The 21,739-nt window shown below is 45.5% G+C and overlaps 1 protein-coding gene across 4 annotated transcripts in view; it reads left to right on the top strand.

Annotated features, from left to right (window-relative positions):
• nav3 (neuron navigator 3) overlaps nt 1-21,739 on the top strand; it is a 123,398-nt gene that overhangs the window by 75,212 nt on the left and 26,447 nt on the right. For 2 of the 4 annotated variants that reach the window (XM_062997194.1, XM_062997177.1), the window contains 10 exons: nt 1,487-1,873; nt 1,959-2,066; nt 5,227-5,332; nt 7,246-7,456; nt 7,618-8,290; nt 9,174-9,479; nt 10,210-10,251; nt 12,245-12,378; nt 12,606-12,767; nt 21,431-21,483. In XM_062997194.1, the coding sequence (XP_062853264.1) occupies nt 1,487-1,873; nt 1,959-2,066; nt 5,227-5,332; nt 7,246-7,456; nt 7,618-8,290; nt 9,174-9,479; nt 10,210-10,251; nt 12,245-12,378; nt 12,606-12,767; nt 21,431-21,483 (2,182 nt within the window). Of the gene's footprint in view, nt 1-1,486; nt 1,874-1,958; nt 2,067-5,226; nt 5,333-7,245; nt 7,457-7,614; nt 8,291-9,173; nt 9,480-10,209; nt 10,252-12,244; nt 12,379-12,605; nt 12,768-21,430; nt 21,484-21,739 lie in introns of all 4 variants that reach the window. The other 2 variants (XM_062997185.1, XM_062997169.1) reach the window with 1 other exon arrangement.

Genomic DNA, 21,739 nt, shown 5'->3' with positions numbered 1-21,739 from the left:
TGTTCTTGGGTTCTTCTTCTTCCTCCAAACACGACGAGTTGAGTTTCTACCAAAAAGTTCCATTTTGGTTTCATCTGACCACATGATATTCTCCCAATCCTCTTCTGGATCATCCATATGCTCTCTGGCAAACTTCAGACGGGCCTGGACATGTACTGGCTTAAGCAGGGGGACACGCCTGGCACTGCAGGATTTGAGTCCCTCTCGGCGTAGTGTGTTACTGATGGTAGCCTTTGTTACTTTGGTCCCAGCTCTCTGCAGGTCATTCATCAGGTCCCTCCGTGTAGTTCTGGGATTTTTGCTCACCGTTCTCATGATCATTTTGACCCCACGGGATGAGATCTTGACCCCAAGGGAGATTATCAATGGTCTTGTATGTCTTCCATTTTCTTACAATTGCTCCCACAGTTGATTTATTCACACCAACCTGCTTGCCTATTGTAGATTCACTCTTCCCAGCCTGGTGCAGGTCTACAATTTTCTTCCTGGTGTCCTTCCACAGCTCTTTGGTCTTGGCCATGGTTGAGTTTGGAGTCTGACTGTTTGAGGCTGTGGACAGGTGTCTTTTATACAGATAACGAGGTCAAACAGGTGCCATTAATACAGGTAACGAGTGGAGGACAGAAGAGCTTCTTAAAGAAGAAGTTACAGGTCTGTGAGAGCCAGAAATCTTGCTTGCTGGATTTTTTTTCTCATTTTGTCTCTCATAGTTGAAGTGTAGCTATGATGAAAATTACAGACCTCTCTCATCTTTCTAAGTAGGAGAACCTGCACAATCAGTGGCTGACTAAATACTTTTTGGCCCCACTGTATATATAAATATATATATATGTACCACACACTACACATTCATGTAACACACACTATATATATATATATATATATATATATTTTGTGCTTGCCTCTGTGCTCAAAGCTCCTTCAATGAGACGAACTGTTTGATACGACATGGTAAAAGCGACTCAGGCCGTACGAACAATGCTTAGCGTGACTTATTGTAGTAAAACAGCGAGTGAGGAATGTGATTAGTGGAGGAACTTATGAGCAGTAATAATGAAGAGAAGTTTAGTGCTCCTGTCTCCTTCTTTTACTACATTAAACCACGTTAAGCTTTATTTTCAACCAGAAGCGTTTTAGACTCTGGGAGAAGCTGATTCTGATTCTCACCATTTCTCAGAAGCTGGAGCTGTAACACAAGTTTAAAAGTGAAACAGGGAGGAGAATCCAGATAAACACAGATACACGTGGAGCTGTAACCCTGGATCTGCACCTTATTCCACACTGATGCAGATTGCAAGCCGAGCACTGAACAAAGTGATTTGCACTTCTCACTTGAATGCGCCTTAAGTTTTGAGTAACTGTTGAGTATCAGTCTGTAAGAGTGTTGGAGTTATGAGTCAAACGCGATAGCTGCAGCCCTAACCGTGTGATTGGTGGTTGAAGCGACGCACTACATTTCTGCTTCATCTTCTGTCTCACGTTTCAGCACTCTAGAGACGACCTTCGACTCCACAGTCACGACCGAAGTCAACGGGCGCGGTATAGCCTCTCATCCCACTCGCAGTGCCCCCATGTCATGGCGCCTCGGGCAGTCGCAGCCACAGAGTCCTCGACTCCAAGCGGGCGACGCCCCGTCCCATCCTGGCAACTACGCGGCCCCCAGATCCGTCTCGGCAGCTACCGGTCGCTACGGTGACCCCTCACGGCTGGTCTACACGGCACCAGCGAGAAGAGCGGGCGGTACGGGTGGCAAGGGGGTGGAAGGGGGGCTGGGAGAAAAAGAGGTGGCACTGGAGGAGGACGTTGTGGGAGGATACGTGAGCGATGGAGACGTACTGGCCAAAAATATACGACCTGAAGACGTCAGCAGCGGGTGAGTACCGATTCATCACTTCACACTTACACACACACACACACACACACACACTGTGGTGTCTGATTAGTGTGTGTTTGTGCAGGTACGTAACAGATGGTGGGGTGTATTCCCGAAACGTGGGGCACGTCCCTGAGCCTCCATCAGCGCGAGAGCTAATCCAGAGGGTTAAAGAGGGCGAGGCTGCTGACAGGTAGATCACAAACACATGAACACAGAGATGATGCAGTGCACACAAGGGAGGTAGTTTACGCGGAGTGATACACAAGTAGTTCCACACACAGCTGTATCTAGTTCCTGAGGGGTTGTAATAATACATACTTAATACATGACAGGACTTAAGGTGCTAGTTATATACACCGATCAGCCATAACATTAAAACCACCTCCTTGTTTCTACTCTCACTGTCCATTTTATCAGCTCCACTTACCATATAGAAGCACTTTGTAGTTTCACAATTACTGACTGTAGTCCATCTGTTTTTCTACATGCTTTGTTACCCCCTTTCATGCTGTTCTTCAATGGTCAGGACCCCCACAGTGCAGGTATTATTTAGGTGGTGGATGATTCTCAGCACTGCAGTGACACTGACATGGTGGTGGTGTGTTAGTGTGTGTTGTGCTGGTATGAGTGGATCAGACACAGCAGCGCTGCTGGAGTTTTTAAACTCCTCACTGTCACTGCTGGACTGAGAACAGTCCACCAACCAAATATATATGCAGCCAACAGCGCCCCGTGGGCAGAGTTCTGTGACCACTGATGAAGGTCTAGAAGATGACCGACTCAAACAGCAGCAATAGATGAGCGATCGTCTCTGACTTTACATCTACAAGGTGGACCGACTAGGTAGGAGTGTCTAACAGAGTGGACAGTGAGTGGACACAGTGTTTAAAAACTCCAGCAGCGCAGCTGTGTCTGATCCACTGATACCAGCACAACACACACTAACACACCACCACCATGTCAGTGTCACTGCAGTGCTGAGAATTATCCACCACCTAAATAATACCTGCTCTGTGGTGGTCCTGTGGGGGTCCTGACCACTGAAGAACAGCATGAAAGGGGGTAACAAAGCATGTAGAAAAACAGATGGACTACAGTCAGTAATTGTAGAACTACAAAGTGCTTCTATATGGTAAGTGGAGCTGATAAAATGGACAGTGAGTGTAGAAACAAGGAGGTGGTTTTAATGTTATGGCTGATGGGTGAATATACCCCAGTGTTTTTTTATTGTATTTTTGTCTGAAGAGTAAATTCCGGTCTGTCCCAGCAGGGGGCGCTACTGGATCCTGTAGGTGACTCGGTTCAGGCAGTCCAGCTGAGGACTAAAAGCTTTTTGGACTATAAATAAATTCTCTATAAATAAATGATTGACATCTTCTATAAATAAATAATGGGACGGTGCAGACTGATCAGGGATTTAAAACAGAGCGACTGGAATAAATAAATTATATTCATCACTTTTACAGGACGAGAGAAGATGGCCAAAAAAATGTGGACAGTCGTGTGTTTCTATTGAGCTGAACACTGTGAATAGAATGACAGTATTAAGCATAAAGCATGTGTGGAGCTTATTACAGAGGTCACACAAAACAGAGGACTAAATAACTAACACGTGAGGAGACTGAACACCAGCGACCAGGACAAAATGTCCAGTAAAACCAGGATGTGCTGGACATTAGGAGGGGCGGTAAGGACAGGGATGCTAGAAATTAGGGAACATGGAAATTATAGGACTTTTGAAACCAAAAATTAAGGACACTAGGGATGGGTGAAGCTAAAATGGGGATGTGGACACGACTGGACCCAAACTCTAGGGCTAGGCAACAACCTAGAAAGTGATTACTGTGTGATTGTTCTTGGTATTACTGTGGCAATTTAGATGTTTGGTGTTTAAGTTAAAGGTGGTAACACAACTCACAGTAACATCACAGACAGTAATACCACTGACAATTACATCACAGACAGTAACACCACTGACGGCAACATCACAGACAATTACATCACAGACAGCAACATCACAGACAGTAACACCACTGACGGCAACATCACAGACAGTAACACCACAGACAATTACATCACAGACAGTAACACCACAGACAATTACATCACAGACAGTAACACCACTGACGGCAACGTCACAGATAGTAACACCACAGACAGTAACACCACTGACGGCAACATCACAGACAGTAACATCACAGACAGTAACACCACAGACAATTACATCACAGACAGTAACACCACTGACGGCAACATCACAGACAGTAACATCACAGACAGTAACACCACAGACAATTACATCACAGACAGTAACACCACTGACGGCAACATCACAGATAGTAACACCACAGACAGTGACATCACAGACAGTAACACCACAGACAGTAACACCACAGACAATTACATCACAGACAGTAACACCACAGACAGTAACAAAACTCACAGTAACACCACAGACAGTAACACCACTGACAGCAACATTGCATACAGTAACACCACAGACTGCAACATCACACACAGGTTGATCACAACTGGTTGATTTAGTAACCAAGGGGTTTTACTTTTGATGGTTGTTCTGAAACGTAGACATGTAACAACCTGGCAAAAACAGGAGAAATTGGGAATATAAATATAACCCAGATGTATATGCGTATACTTTGAGTACGTGGTCGGTTCTTCTTAAACTCTGTTCTCAGCCGTGTGTTCCTCTCCTGCTTGGTTGGTTCTCTGTGCTGAATATTGTATGAGGGTTTTACTGTACGGCTGAATGAACCCGCGGCTCAGAAGAAACGAAGCGTCCAAGGTCCTCTGTGGAAAATAACATGCACTACATGGCCAAAAGTATGTGGACGCCTGACCATGAGCTTGCTGGACGTCCTGTTTCAAAAACAAGTGGTATTAAAAGGCTGGGCGCTGATTGATCAGTTGACGTTCCGGTTCAACTCAGAGCTGTTGAACAGGGCTGAGGTCAGGGCTCTGTGCAGGACACTGGAGCTGTTCTTTATGTCTTAATAGAACTCGCTCATGCTGGAACAGGACAAGACCTTCCCCAAACTGTTGCTGCACAGTCGGAGACATATAATTTCCTTTATATGAGTGATTTATTACACCTGGACCCACTGCAACTCTGATCATGATCGCTACCCACGTAGCAAAAATGTATAGATGATAAATTAAAGCTGTAAGATGTGCCAGTTGTCTCACAGAGGAAAGAAAGATATAAATGGAGTGTTTGGAATAAATTATGGACTATGTGTGTGTGTGTGTGTGTGTTAAGTCTAAAGGCTGCGTGTGATTGGTCAGCACCCTTGATGACATCACAGTCTCTCTCTCTTTCTGTCCTCATGTAGTTATGATGACAGCAGCTCGGTGAGCAGTGGACTCAGCGACTCTCTCGACGTCGGAGCTTCTGAGGATCACGCCATCGGTTCATCACACCGGAGTAAATCAGCACAGGTACACACACACACACACACACACACACACACACACACACACACACACACTATACACCGATCAGCCATAACATTAAAACCACCTCCTTGTTTCTACACTCACTGTCCATTTTATCAGCTGCACTTATTATATAGAAGCACTTTGTAGTTCTACAATTACTGACTGTAGTCCATCTGTTTCACCCTGTTCTTCAATGGTCAGGACCACCACAGTGCAGGTATTATTTAGGTGGTGGATGATTCTCAGCACTGCAGTGACACTGACATGGTGGTGGTGTGTTAGTGTGTGTTGTGCTGGTATGAGTGGATCAGGCACAGCAGCGCTGCTGGAGTTTTTAAACACCTCACTGTCACTGCTGGACTGAGTATCATCCACCAACCAAAAACATCCAGCCGACAGCGCCTCGTGGGCAGCGTCCTGTGTCCACTGATGAAGGTCTAGAAGATGAGCGACTCAAACAGCAGCAATAGATGAGCGATCGTCTCTGACTTTACATCTACAAGGTGGAGCAGCTAGGTAGGAGTGTCTAATAGAGTGGACAGTGAGTGGACACGGTGTTTAAAAACTCCAGCAGCGCTGCTGTGTCTGATCCACTCATACCAGCACAACACACACTAACACACCACCACCATGTCAGTGTCACTGCAGTGCTGAGAATGATCCACCACCTAAATAATACCTGCTCTGTGGGGGTCCTGTGGGGGTCCTGACCTTTGAAGAACAGCATGAAAGGACAGATGGACTACAGTCAGTAATTGTAGAACTACATAGTGCTTCTATATGGCTTGTTATGGCTGATCGGTGTATGTATATCTAGTCGGTGGACAGAAATATGGAAAGCTGCTTAGATCTACTAGGCATCAGACCAACCTTCTCCTACAGAAGAGCCTGGATCTTCTCTGAAGGCTCTTACACAAGTCCTGAATCAGTTGTGGTGGGATGAAGCTTCTTTGAGAAGATCCTGCTGTGGAATATAAGAACATCATCAGAAAAGAAGGTTTTCACCATAAGGTGCACCTGGTTCCAGTCATTGGATGCTTCTAGTAGATGCTGCTTGTCCCAGTATGGACCCTCCACCGTACCTTGCAGTTAAGCAGAGCATTGTAGGGTCAAAACATGCCTTGGTTTCCTTCAAACAAGACTTTTGTTGCTCAGGTATCCAGGTTTGGTGTTCCTTACACCAACTTAATTGTATTTGTATTGGTCTTTGATAGCAAGCTTCGTTGCACCTACTGTTGAAGTCTAGTGGTTAAGGTACTGGACTAGTAACCGAAAGGTCACTTGTTCAAGACCCACCCCTACCAGCTTGCCACTGTTGGGCCCTTGAGCAAGGCCCTTAACCCTCAATTGCTTAGAAAAAGGTGCATTATTATCGTTAAATACAAGAACATCATCAGAGGGTTTTCACCATAAGGTGCACCTGGTTCCAGTCACTGGATGCTTCCAGTTGATGCTGCTTGTCCCAGTATGGACCCTCCACCATACCTTGCAGTTATAATGGAGCATTGTAGGGTCAAAACATGCCTTGGTTTCCTTCAAACAAGTCCAGTCCAGTAAATGCAGATATTTGGCAAGTGACTGGTTCAAGACCCACCACTACCAGGTTGCTACTATTGGGCCCTTAAGCAAGGCCCTAAACCCTCAATTGCTTAGACAATATACTGGAAATCCAGTTACTTTAAAGTCAGTCTGCTTCTTCTTCCCAACCTGTATACACATATGCTGTAACAGGCCAAAAGTATGTGGAGATGCCATCTGACACAGCATGTAAATTGTCGGTTCATCTGTCAGCCTGTCTTTGTTCAGTGGATCTTCAGAAATCACTATCTGCTCTACTGTAGTACCAGCTGTGAAGTATGGTGGAGGAGGAATAACGCCCCGGTACTTTAACGCGCCTGTGTATGTTTGTGCAGTGTGAGCAGAGGTGCGATCAGAACAGCAGTACCTGGTGTGGAGCTGAAGACCTGAAGAAGGTCGATGAGCACATAGAGAACATCATGGACTCCTCAGAAGGGACAGGGCTTCCCACTGCTCAGACGGGCTCGTGGAGGCGGGGCATGAGCGCCCAGGGGGGCATTACCTCACCACGGGGTAAAAACAGCAACACCAACCTGAAAACAGCAGGTAACCACACACACACACACTTCGGTAAGGCGGTGGTAGCTTAGTGGTTAGGGTACTGGAGTAGTGATCTGACGGTCTCTGGTTCAAACCACACTTCCGCCAAGCTGTGGTCAGTTAGCTTGTTCCTCTTATGTCTTAATGTTTCTCTTTTGAACCAGCAGGTAAAACCGACGATGCAAAGGCTTCAGAGAAGGTGAAGACTCCTTGTAAATCTCCCATCATGCAACGCTCACCATCAGACGTTGGCAAAAGCAGTGGAGACGAGGGTAAAAAGCCCGGCATCGCCCGCCCTCCACCTGCGACCGGCTGTTTCGGATATAAGAAAGCTCCAGCTTCGGCGGAACTGGCACCCAAGACTTTAGCTTCCAAATCCTCTGGGAAAGTGGGTGGGGCCCCTCCAGTAATCAGTGGAGCCAGGAAAACCAGTCTGGATGGGTACCGTCACCATGACGATGGGGTCCTTCTGGGCATCGGCGGTTCCAAAATGCCCTTTCAGTACCGCTCGCTTCCGCGTCCTGCCAAATCCTACCGTTCCGTGGACTGTCCTGACGTTAAACGGGGTGGATCCGGGCTCGGGGCCACAGCTGGAGCCGGAACTGGATTCGGGGCCCCGACAGTGGGTGGAGTTTCAAAGAGGAAGGATGGAGGGATGGTGGACTCGGGAAGGTTGAGTCCGGTCAGCATCAATCAGACGGATAAAGAGAAGGTCTCAGTGTCGGAGCAGGAGGGGTCAGCAATGAGCACGTCGCCCAAATCTAGTCCAACGTCTGGTCAATCAGGACTCAGACAGCCCGGCTCCAAGTACCTAGATATCGCCTCGCCCACCTTCCGCAGGTAAGTTAACACTCCATAGCAGGTAGTGCCCACAGCAGGTAGTGTCCAGAAGACTTAGTGCCCACAGCAGGTAGTGTCCAGAACACGTAGTACCCACAGTAGGTAGTGTCCAGAACACGTAGTACCCACAGCAGCTAGTGCCCACAGCAGAAAATGTAGTGTCCATAGCAGGTAGTGTCCAGAACAGGTAGTGCCCACAGCAGGTAGTGTCCAGAGAAGGTACTGTCCATAACAGGTAGTGCCCACAGCAGGTAGTGTCCATAACAGGTAGTGCCCACAGCAGGTAGTGTCCAGAACAGGTAGTGTCCAGAACAGGTAGTGCCCACAGCAAGTAGTAACCTTAACGGGTAGTGCCCACTTTAGGTAGTGTCCACTTTAGGTAGTGTCCATAGCAAATAGTGCCCACAGCAGGAAGTCTTCAGAACAGGTAGTACCCACAGCAGGTAGTGTCCATAGCAGGTAGTGTCCACAGCAGGTAGTGTCCAGAACAGGTAGTGCCCACAGCAGGTAGTGTCCATAGAAGAAAATGTTGTGTCCATAGCAAGTAGTGTCCAAAACAGGAGATGCCCACAGCAGGTATTGTCCAAAACTAGTAGTGTCCAGAGCAGGTAGTGTCCATACAGCAGGTAGTGCATACAGCAGGTAGTGTCCAGAGCAGGTAGTGTCCATACAGCAGGTAGTGCATACAGCAGGTAGTGTCCAGAGCAGGTAGTGTCCATACAGCAGGTAGTGTCCAGAGCAGGTAGTGTCCATACAGCAGGTAGTGTCCAGAGCAGGTAGTGTCTATAACAGATAATGCCTACATTAGGTAGTGCCCACAGCAGGTAGTGTCCATACAGCAGGTAGTGTCCATCAACTAAACTAAATTCCTTTGCTGTTTCAGGTTATTTGGTGGGAAGTGCAGTGGCAGTAAACCGAGTTCCCCCGACTCCTCCAAATCCATCCCCTTCGCTTCGCCCCTCGATTCCCCGGTCAGCGGGGGCAACAGGACACCCGACTCTCTTTCCAACGCCCGTCCGTTCCTCAGCAGCTCGTCGGCCGGCAGCAGGGAGACCCTGAGCAGCATACAGACCAGTTCTCATACCAGTTTACATACCAGTTCACATACCAGCATGCACACCAGTTCAGAGTCCATCGAGCTGCCCACGTCCCATCATCAAACGAGACTCAAGTCCACTCTGTCCCAGGGGTAAGAGGAGGAACTTTCATCACTTCATCTCATGTCTTCACTGAAGCTTTGGTTGGGTCTGTCTGACCACTGAAATGCTGGAATGACCCTATATGCCTAATTTAAGGTTAAAGAGACCGTCCCAACTGTACTGGAATTAAAAATGTGCATTATTAAGCACAAAATTAAGACTAGCACAATGGAAGAACGTTTAAACAATCTTTTTAGAAATAGATCCATTTTGGACATTCTCCTCATTTCTTCCCAATCTAGTCATGTCCAATTCCCAGTTGTTACAGATTCCCAGAGCCGCAGACTACCATGCGGCAAGTTAGACATGCGTGCAGTTGCTGGTGCTTCTTTTCACCTGCCAGAGTCTTATCACGCAATGGTTGCAGTTATAGCAGCAACAAGCAACCCTGATGGATGCCTGGCCAGGTCGATAGCACAGCCGAGATTCAGACTCTTGAGATCTCAGAAGTGGAGGGTTAGGAGCTCTGTGCCCTCAGTGTTGTTAAAAAAGCAGATCTGGCAAACCAATAACCCACCTCATACATATATAGTACATACTGCAGACTCACCACTGGTACCAAGTTAATGGTAGAGTCCCATAATGCTGCTGTAAATGTTGGAGTAGCAGGACTACCGTAAATACCCTAACAAATGCGCAGCTAACATCATATTGTGTGTGTGTGTGTGTGTGTGTGTGTGTGTGAAACCTTACACTGTTGTGTTTTCTCTACTTTAACAGCATGACCCTTGACAGAAACACTCTGCCCAAAAAGGGATTAAGGTACTAATGTCATGACTTCATTATTAATGGTTATGGTTTAATGATCAGCTCGTGATTTTCTCTCTCTGTGGTCATCTGATCGTCGTAGCCCCGTCCAGATCAACATTTCAGCTTATCTGTAGTCACACGTCCTGGTATCTTCCATTAAAGGAAATATTCTGATCGCTGCTACTTGTTGCAGTTAACGGCCCGAACAGTAGGAAGGTGGATTGGAAGTTTGGAAGAGTCTCTTAAGCAATAAAGTTTCTTTATATTACCAGGATATCATTTAACTTTGAGTTATAGATAAACACATGCACATGTGCATCATGATTAGTTCAGTTCTTCAGTGTTAGATGCTCCAAGTGTTGCGTTTGAAATGTGGTCATGTGACTGTAAACAAAAGAACCCGAAATAATTCGTATCTCCTGAGCTAATTTAATATCTCATGACCTCTCACCTATAAAAATCACATTACAGTCGTTCCTCTGATCTGAACAGAACTATTGCACAAAACACTGTAAAGAGATGAATAATATGGATTTAGAAGCTTTAAATATTGCTTAAATTATTTTTTTATTATTGTATTTTTATTATTGCATCCTTTGTTGTGGTTGCCCAGAACCATTTTGTAACAAAAGAGAATATTTTAAATAATAATAAAATAAATACAAAAATAATAATTAAAATAATAATAATTATTAGTAATAGCAGTAGTAAGCAATAATAAAAATATTACCAATAAAATAAATATTAATAAACTGAGTTATAATAATAATTACAGGTATTATTATTAATATAATTATTAGTAGTAGGATTAGCAATAACAAACAATAATATCAACTGATGTTAATAATACATTAATAATAAAAATAATAATAATGAATAAACTAATACATTATTATTAGTAGTAGAGATAGTATTAATAGTGAGTAATAATACAATTATTAATAATAAAAATAAATAATAATAACAATTAATATTAATAAACAGTAAAATTGTAATAATAATAATTCTTTATATTTTTTAATATTAGTAGTAGTATTAATAAAGGATAATAAACTAATGTTAATAATTTATTAATAATAGAAATAATAATAATTATAATGAATAAACTTTAAAATGATTATCATTATTATTAGTAGTAGTATTAATAGTGAGTAATAATACAATTATTAATAATAAAAATAAATAATAACAACTAATATTAATAAACTAATAAATTGTAATAATAATAATAATAATTCTTAATATTGCTATTATTAGGAGTAGTATTAATAAACGATAAAGCGATGTTAATAATATATTAATAATAATATTAATTAATAAATTAATAAATAATTAGTAGTAGTATTTGTATTAGTATTAACAATAATAGCAAACTAATGTTAACAATACATTATATTCTTATTGTTTTATAATTATAATAATAATACTTATTAATAACATTATTCATAAATAATAGTAATAAATAAACTAATATAAGTATTATTATTTATTAATAATGTACTACTACCAATAATAATAATAATTTTTTTGTGTACTATTATTATTAATGTATTAACATTAATTTATTATTGTTTATTAATAATAATACTACTACTACTACTATTAATAATAATAATATTAACAGTTATTATTATTGTTACAATTTATTAGTTTATTATTATAAATATTATTATTATTATTATTAATGTCTTAACAGTGGTTTATTATTGTTTATTGATACTACTACTACTTATCACAACAACAACAACAATAATAATAATAATAATAATAATAACTGTTAATTATTTACTATGATTTATTATTATTATAATTTATTGGTTTATTATTATTATTAATGTATTAACATTGGTTTATTATTGTTTATTAATACTACTACTACTACTAATAATAATAATAATAATAAAGCTGTAGTTTGAGCTACCAATGCACTAATTTATTAGCATGTTTTTATAAATTTTTTATATTTAATATTTAATTTTGATTTATTTTTCTCTATTTATATTAGAAATCCTCCCTCATCCAGACAGATGTCTCATGATGAGGGTAAAGAATGGCTTCGTTCTCATTCCACTGGAGGTCTTCAGGACACTGGAAGTCCCCTCTCACCCCCCACTGGCAAATACCACTACAGTACCCTGTGTATGAACCTTCTCCTTTTACATAATAATAATACAATATTATACTTTATTAAACTTGTAATGCACCATGTTTACCTGCTGTCTAAGCTAAGCTAGTTGTGTATATACTGTTAGCTCAGTGACTGAATGCTAACTCTGTTATGTGTTTATATTATTATTGTACATTAGACCTGTATATATACTGTATGTATCTATATATGTGTGTGTGTGTGTGTCCATCCCCCTCAGTGAGCCCCACCGGTGCCATGACCAGGTCTAACAGTATTCCGGATCAGGATGGGTTTGATCTGTATGGAGATAACCGGGTTCTGTGTGGTAGTAACACCTCTCTGGAGGACCGGCCCCGGGGTGTCAGCCGCTCCGCTTCCTTCCGCGATAGCACTGATGAAGGTGGGTTCACCTCCTAACCTTATATAAACCACCAGCAGCGCTGACTAGCAATAATCAACCAATCGTTTTACACCAAGAGCTCTAGTCTGCCTAGCAACAGCACCCTATTGGTCAAAGGACAGTTTCTGTGCTCCTGATTGGCTGATGTGAAGGTTAACGGTGTTATTATTGGCTCAGGATGAAGGTGAGCATCGTTACCAGGGCTTCAGTGGTTACAGATGCTTCAGATCTACTCACAGCTTTGTCCTGCTAAATAAGTAAATAAATACTTATTTAAAATATTATGTAATAAAGGTGCATTCCTGCTATATGTAGGACTTAAAACCAAATATTTTTTGTTGATAATGCAGCAGTTTTTTGTTTTTTTTTGCGCAACTAATGTATAGAAAACATTATTATTATTATTGTCAATAGTATCATTACTGGGAGGCACGGTGGCTAAGTGGGTAGCACTGTCACCTCACAGCAAGAAGGTCGATCCCCGGGCGGGGCGGTCCGGGTCCTTTCTGTGCGGAGTTTGCATGTTCTCCCCGTGTCCGCGTGGGTTTCCTCCGGGTGCTCCGGTTTCCTCCCACAGTCCAAAAACATGCCACCAGGCTAATTGGAGACACTGAATTGTCCTATAGGTACTGCGCCGCTAGATGCACAAACCAGTGTATTATAGTGCCGGTGCCGAGCCCGGATAAAATAGGGAGGGTAGGACGTCCGGCGTAAAAATTGTGCCAAATCAATGCAAATCATGATCCGCCTAGAGCCGACCCCGCAACCGAACGGGACAAAGAAGAAGAAGAAGTAGTATCATTACTAAATGATAATAAACTAATGCTAATAATACATTAATAATAATAAACTAATACATTAATGAATTGTTATTGAATGTAGTGTTTGCAATAATAATAATAATAAATTAATGTTAACAAAACATTGTTACTATAATTATAATATTAATAATTACGTTAAAATTATGCAGCTGCGAATAATTGAGCAATCACCATAAGGGGCGTGGCATGTAAACATGGCTCCAGGAGCTCATAGAGGCTAGATTTGTGACATTTACATTGACATTTTTGTTATTTAGCAGATGCTTTTATCCAAAGTGACATTGACAGTTTATTGTATAAGCAATTGAAGGTTAGGGGCCTTGCTCAAGGGCCCAGAAGTGGCAACCTGGCAATGAATGGGGCTTGAACCAGTGACCTTTTGATTACTAGTCAATCAACAATGCTGCTCCTACTAGATGTGACGTAAACCTGGCGTGTTTTCACCAAAAATGTCCAGACCTTACAACGGACTTTATCACAGACTGGACTGAACAATGAAGAACTCACATTATGTTTAGCTAGTTATAACTTTCAGTTCAATTTCATTCTGTGTTTGTATGATTTGTGTAAATTCTATTTATTTAAAGTTTCCTCCAGACCAAGAGGACGGACCCTGCTGAGTCTGAGTCTGGTTCCTCTCAAGGTTTCTTTCTGTAATTTTAAGGGAGGCCACTGTCGCCCTCGGCTTGCTCAACAGGGGTTTTTGGTCTGTCGGTCCTGGATTCTGTAAAGTTGCTTTAAGACAATGTCTATTGTAAAAAGCGCTATATAAATATATTTGACTTGACTAGTCTAGTACCTGAACAGCTAGGCAACAACTGCTTCTGCCTTTGATAAGCACTTACATACACAACATGGATTAAACACCCTGGTCGATAAACACTTTTCTCAAACGTGTTCACAAGTGCTTTGACTACTACAAAACTGCTTGTTACAGGGTCGCTGGTTCAAGCCCCACCACTGCCAGGTTGCCACTGTTGGGCCCTTGAGCAAGGCCATTAACCTTCAATTGCTCAGACAATTTACAGATATACTGTTATAATGAGAGAGGCGTAGGACCCAAAGGTGCGGAGCAAAAAATAATATTTATTAACAATAAATAATATAAATACAGTACAACATAAACAAAACTCAAACAGAAGACAATTCGGGAAATCCCGAACGAGGCCGCTGGTGTCGCTGGCAACTGAAAAGGAAACACAAAACAAAGAAATAGAAAAGGAGCTGAAGCGAGGCGCGAACCCGGGTCGCGCACTCGCAGTGCAATGGAAAGTCCCACTAAGCTACGGTGTAGCCAGGACAACAGGCTCGCCTACTAAATAAGAGGCAGTTGAAAAGAGGGGGAAATATGGAAATAATCCGTTACAGAGACAAAACTAACACAAGGGTGCTATTTAACAGCAGCAAATCGGTTGTGTCACCAGCATTTAGAGGCTGGGAAGAAACCGATATTTACTTTGACACAAGGTTCAAATGAGTGGATTAGAACCGGGGATTCTCGAGTGGAGGAGCGGAGAGTTACCGCTGCACCAAACAGGCAGAGAATAGCCCGGGAAAAACACACGCCTTTAATGGCCTGCGGAATGTGGCTGTTAGCCCAAAGCTAACCCGCTGCTAGCTTGGCAAGCAGGGAACAAGCGGCAAAGCCAAAACAACCGCAGCGCGAGGGCTGCACCTAATCGCACCGGCTCTCCCTAATCAGTGAAACAAAAACCCTAGTTACCTCAGCCTTACAGCTTACACACCCAACCGCTCTAGGAAGCGCCTGGGGTAACCGTTCTTGCCCTGATAAAAGGAATGGCTGGTGCAGAGCAGCCGTGTGACAAACACAGAACAAAGGTGCGACGCCTGCAGACTGGCGACGCCCCCTTAAATAGGGAGCTGACAGCTGCAGGTCGTTGCCCTAATCAGCTGGCCTCCTATTTGAGGCCATGCTGCTCTTTGTTCTGTAACGCCTGCAACGCTGGGAACTGGTGGTATGTTCACCAGACGTCGCAGGCACCCTAACAGGACCCCCCCCTCTAGGGACAGCTCCCGAGGTCCCAAGACCCGCGGACCGGTTTCTTCGGTACTCACGGATCAGTTCAGGGTCCAGGATGCGTCGAGCCGGTACCCATGAACGTTCCTCGGGGCCGTAACCTTCCCAATCCACCAGGTATTGGGTGCTGCCCTGCACTTTCCTGCTATCCAGGAGACGGCGGACCGTAAATGCAGGGGCACCCTGGATGATACGAGGGGCGGGAGGTTGTGGGGGGGGTAAAGCTCCCCTACCCGCGAACGGGCGAAGTTGGGAGACATGGAAGGTCGGATGCGCCTTCATCCTGGGGGGCAACTCCAACCTATATGTCACCGGGTTAATCCGTCGGACTACCTTGAACGGGCCAATGTACCTCGGTGCCAGCTTGTGAGTGGTACCTTTGACGGGGAGATCCCTCGTCGATAGGAGGACACGTTGGCCCGGACGGAACGTAAGAGCCGGCTGCCGCCTACGGTCAGCATTGCGCTTCATGGAGCGCTGAGAGGCCAAAAGGGCCTGTCTTGCTTTCCGCCAGGCGGCGCGGCAGCGACGGATATGTTGCTGCACAGTCGGCACCGCAACCTCTTGTTCCTGATCAGGAAACAGCGGAGGGGGATAGCCGAACTGTGCCTCAAATGGTGACATACCCAGAGCGGCATGGTGCAGGGTATTGTGAGCAAATTCAGCCCACAACAGCTTATCCGCCCAAGTGGCTGGATTACCTGCAGTCAAGCACCGAAGCATCTTGCCTAGATCTTGAATGACCCGCTCCGATTGCCCGTTGGACTCGGGATGATATCCCGAGGATAAGCTGGCCGTCGCGCCAAGAAGTTGGCAAAAGGCTCGCCAGCACTGGCTAATGAACTGTGGACCCCGATCCGACACAATGTCGGACGGGACCCCATGTGCTCTCACCACATGTTGCAGAACAGCCTGTGCGGTAGCCATGGCGGACGGGAGCTTGGGCATCGGAACGAAAAGGCAAGATTTAGTGAACCGGTCTACAATCACCAGTACCACCGTGAATCCCCTGGATTTTGGCAAACCCGTGACAAAATCCAGTGCCAGGTGGGACCACGGTCTAGAGGGTACTGGTAATGGATGGAGGAGTCCACGAGGACGCTCTCGTGTGCTTTTATTAGTCGCACAGACAGCGCAGGTACGGACAAAGTCCTTAACCTGACTCTCCATCCCCGGCCACCAGAACCTTCGACGCAAGAACACCAGGGTCTTAGAGACTCCTGGGTGAGCCGCAAATGAGGACGCGTGAGCCCATTCAAACACCTGACGACGGACTGTTGATGGTACAAACATCCGGTCAGGCGGACCTCCACCTGGGTCGGGCTCAACAACTTGAGCGTCTCTCACTGTTTTGAATATACCCCATGTTACTGGGGCAGCAATTTGACTAGGGGGAATGATAGGATCAGGGTCGGTTTCCGGTCTGGTCGGTTCCCACTGCCTAGACAACGAGTCAGGCTTTACATTTTTCGACCCTGGTCTATAAGACAGGGTGAAATGAAACCGACCAAAAAAAAGTGACCACCGAGCCTGACGGGAATTCATCCGCTTCGCTTGCTGGATAAACGACAGATTCTTATGGTCTGTCCAGACAAGGAAGGGATGTTTCGCCCCCTCTAGCCAATGTCGCCACTCATCAAGCGCCAGCTTGATGGCCAAAAGCTCCTTATCTCCTACCGGGTAGTTACGCTCAGCAGGAGTTAGACGGTGCGAAAAGAAAGCGCATGGGTGGAGCTTCTTTTCCGGACCCCCTCTCTGGGACAAAACCGCCCCAACCCCAATGTCAGAGGCATCCACTTCTACTATGAAAGGTTCCTCTGGGTCGGGCAACTGCAATACAGGAGCAGTTGTCAAGAGAGACTTGAGCCTATTGAAGGCTTGTTGGGCCTGCACCGTCCATTTAAACGGACCCTTCCCTGTGAGAGCCGTCAAAGGAGCGGCGACCGAACTGAAGTTCCGAATGAACCGCCGGAAAAAGTTTGCAAAGCCCAGAAATCTTTGCACATGGCGTACGGAACTAGGAGTTGGCCAATCCTCCACAGATTTGATCTTAGCCGGATCCATTCGCAGGGCACCTTGGGAAATTATAAACCCCAAAAAAGACACTGATGGGGTATGGAAAACGGACTTCTCCAGCTTGACGAACAAATGATGGTCGAGCAAAAGCTGGAGAACCCGACGAACGTGCCTGACGTGTTCTTCGATGGATCGGCTAAAGATTAAGATATCGTCCAGATAGACATAGACGTATCTGTCAAGGGCCTCCCGCAAAGCCTCATTGATAAAGCGTTGGAAGACCGCGGGGGCATTCATTAACCCAAAGGGCATCACTAGATATTCATAGTGTCCCGTGGGCGTAATGAACGCAGTCTTCCATTCATCCCCTCGCCGGATACGGATCAAGTTATACGCGCTGCGTAAATCTAGCTTCGTAAAAATGGAAGCCCGCTGAAGAGCTTCAAAAGCTGTGGCCATCAGCGGCAGCGGATAACGATCCTTAACCGTTATAGCGTTCAGACCTCGATAATCGATACAGGGGCGCAAGGTTCCATCCTTCTTACCCACAAAGAAGAATCCTGCCCCAGCTGGGGAGGATGATGGTTGGATGAACCCCTGATCGAGTGCCTCCTTGACATACTCCTCCATGGCGATTCTCTCCGGTCCCGACAGGGAGAAGAGGCGCCCCCTAGGAGGAGAAGTGCCAGGAAGCAAATTGATCGAACAATCAAAAGGTCTGTGTGGGGGCAAGTCCCGCGCCCGGGACTTGCTAAATACCTCATGTAGGTCATGGTACACGGGGGGTACCCGGGCCAAATCAGGGGTCATCGCAACAGGCGATGGTGGTGCCGATGACATGCTTGCTGGCAGCAGGCAAGCATCTTGGCACCGTGTTCCCCAGGCAAAGATTGACCCGGTTTGCCAATCAATTAGAGGGTTGTGTTTCTTCAACCACGAGTGCCCCAGAACCACTTGGAGTTGAGGAACCTGGGTCACTAAAAATGTGACCCGCTCCTCATGACTCCCCAAACGCATCGTGAGAGGAGGCGTTTGAAATGTGATTGGACTCCCGGCCACCGCCCGGTCATCCACAGCATGAACCACTATGGGGACTCGTAATGGTTGAAGATCAATCCCCAACCCGTGCACCAGATGGCGATCTATGAAATTTTCCACCGCGCCTGAATCGACACAGACCTGGAGATCAGTAGCCCCAGACTCCCAACGCAACGACGCGCTAAGGAAGAGGCCCTGTTCAGGGATGATGGTACGGCTCGCCCTCGACTCCCTGCCCCGAGAGCGGCCTACTCGTTTAACCGAGGTCGGCCTCTCGAGGCGGAGTTGGATGGTCGTGGGGCGGCCCCCCGGGTCGATCCCAGTTGCATGGGTTCTGGGTCCTGATCTCCCGAAACGGGCCGGGGCTGGCCTTGAGGCCGACAATAGGGTGGGTGAGACCCTCGCTCCCGGGTTCGTTGTCGGAGTCGGGTGTCGATTGAGGTGGCTAGGAGATAGAAGACCTTTAGAGAAGTGGGAAGTTCTCGAGTGGCCAGCTCGTCTTTAATTCTCTCTCCTAGACCGCGGTGAAAAATGGCGGCTAATGCCCCCTCGTCCCAACCACACTCAGCCGCCAGAGTGCGAAACTCGATGACGTAATCGGCGACTGAGCGCCCCCCTTGGGACAGCTCGAGCAAACGCGGGCCCGCTTCCCTTCCCCCTGTGGGATGAAAGAAAGTATCCTTCAGAGCCTCCTTGAACAGAGACTCTGAAGAACACTCTGGAGCGTTCTGTTCCCAGAGGGCAGTAGCCCACTCCAAGGCTTTGCCTGTCAGCAAAGATATTATAAACGCAACCTTGGAGCGCTCAGAAGGGAAGCGGGACGGCTGAAGCTCGAACGTGAGGGAGCATTGTAGGAGGAAACCTCGACATTTCTTCGCCTCCCCTGAAAAACGCTCGGGGGGCGGAATGGGGGTTTCGACTCCTACCAGAACCGCTGAAGAAGCGGGAGGATGGTTGGGGGAACCCGAACCGGCACCCCAAGATGGCAACAGCTGGGCAATTTCGGTTACCCGCTGTGCCAGCTCTGAAAGCGCCAGCTCGTGTCGCCCTAAAGCAACCCCCTGGTGACGAAGCACGTCAGCCACAGGGGGACTCTCCGCTGGGTCCATAACTGGTCGCACCTTTCTGTTATAATGAGAGAGGCGTAGGACCCAAAGGTGCGGAGCAAAAAATAATATTTATTAACAATAAATAATATAAATACAGTACAACATAAACAAAACTCAAACAGAAGACAATTCGGGAAATCCCGAACGAGGCCGCTGGTGTCGCTGGCAACTGAAAAGGAAACACAAAACAAAGAAATAGAAAAGGAGCTGAAGCGAGGCGCGAACCCGGGTCGCGCACTCGCAGTGCAATGGTAAGTCCCACTAAGCTACGGTGTAGCCAGGACAACAGGCTCGCCTACTAAATAAGAGGCAGTTGAAAAGAGGGGGAAATATGGAAATAATCCGTTACAGAGACAAAACTAACACAAGGGTGCTATTTAACAGCAGCAAATCGGTTGTGTCACCAGCATTTAGAGGCTGGGAAGAAACCGATATTTACTTTGACACAAGGTTCAAATGAGTGGATTAGAACCGGGGATTCTCGAGTGGAGGAGCGGAGAGTTACCGCTGCACCAAACAGGCAGAGAATAGCCCGGGAAAAACACACGCCTTTAATGGCCTGCGGAATGTGGCTGTTAGCCCAAAGCTAACCCGCTGCTAGCTTGGCAAGCAGGGAACAAGCGGCAAAGCCAAAACAACCGCAGCGCGAGGGCTGCACCTAATCGCACCGGCTCTCCCTAATCAGTGAAACAAAAACCCTAGTTACCTCAGCCTTACAGCTTACACACCCAACCGCTCTAGGAAGCGCCTGGGGTAACCGTTCTTGCCCTGATAAAAGGAATGGCTGGTGCAGAGCAGCCGTGTGACAAACACAGAACAAAGGTGCGACGCCTGCAGACTGGCGACGCCCCCTTAAATAGGGAGCTGACAGCTGCAGGTCGTTGCCCTAATCAGCTGGCCTCCTATTTGAGGCCATGCTGCTCTTTGTTCTGTAACGCCTGCAACGCTGGGAACTGGTGGTATGTTCACCAGACGTCGCAGGCACCCTAACATATACAGTAACAGTACTGCGTCTAATAGATCAAACACCCTGTTTACATTTAGATTTACATTCCGTTTAGATTTCACAAACACATTGAGTACTACAACACTGCTTGTTCATGTACATTTAGTAATAAGTAAATAAAATAATAAATGAATTGATGAATTTTGCAACAATATTTCCCTTAAATCAGCAATTTTAATAGAAAGTTTTGTTTTATCTCACAAAATTGGTTAAGAGTTTTGATGTATTGGTTCTTTACTGAGACCTCTGGTGGCCGGGAGCCGCAATCACACCGATCTGTATTGAGGAATCTTAAATTTTAATTCTAATTCTAATGTAACTTTTAACATCCAGAATGTGAGAACTGCGCTAAACATGACAAATCACTGTCTCGTCTTTATATGTGTTTATAATAGGAAGTGAAAATCACTCAACAAATTTATCACATTTAACAGACACGTTTATCCAAAGTGCCTAAATACATTCCAGGCACCTAAGAGCTTTGTTCAGGGTACCTTTAGGGGCAATTTGGTGGTGGTTGGTTTTAATCCAGTAGATTTCTGATCACAAGTCCAGTACCTTAACTGCTAAACTAGCTCTGCCCTCAATCTTATATCTGTGTTTGGTAATAATCTGTTCCTCTGTTTTGTCTGTAGTTCATGGATCGTCGTTGTCTCTGGTCTCCAGCACGTCGTCCTTATACTCTGCGGTAAGTGTCTGTACCACTTCTATAATATACACTTTTATACTCTTATTTAGTTCACACACACTGCCTACAAAGTCCTGATAGTGACGTTGATAGCTGCTGCACATCTTGCTGCTCTCTCGAAGCACTATAGCCCATTCTAATGTTTTCATTCAGCAAATGCCAGACTAGTCTTTATGGATGATGTGATTATTTTCATTTTTTCATTAGAGCTGAGGTGCACCGATACATTTTTCAGTTTCTAGCATGTAAGACAAAA

The sequence above is a fragment of the Trichomycterus rosablanca genome, chromosome 1 (genome assembly GCF_030014385.1).
Source record: "Trichomycterus rosablanca isolate fTriRos1 chromosome 1, fTriRos1.hap1, whole genome shotgun sequence".
Taxonomy (NCBI): domain Eukaryota; kingdom Metazoa; phylum Chordata; class Actinopteri; order Siluriformes; family Trichomycteridae; genus Trichomycterus; species Trichomycterus rosablanca.
The sequence above is the reverse complement of the archived record's forward strand: the minus strand, read 5'-3'. Positions and strand labels throughout refer to the sequence as shown.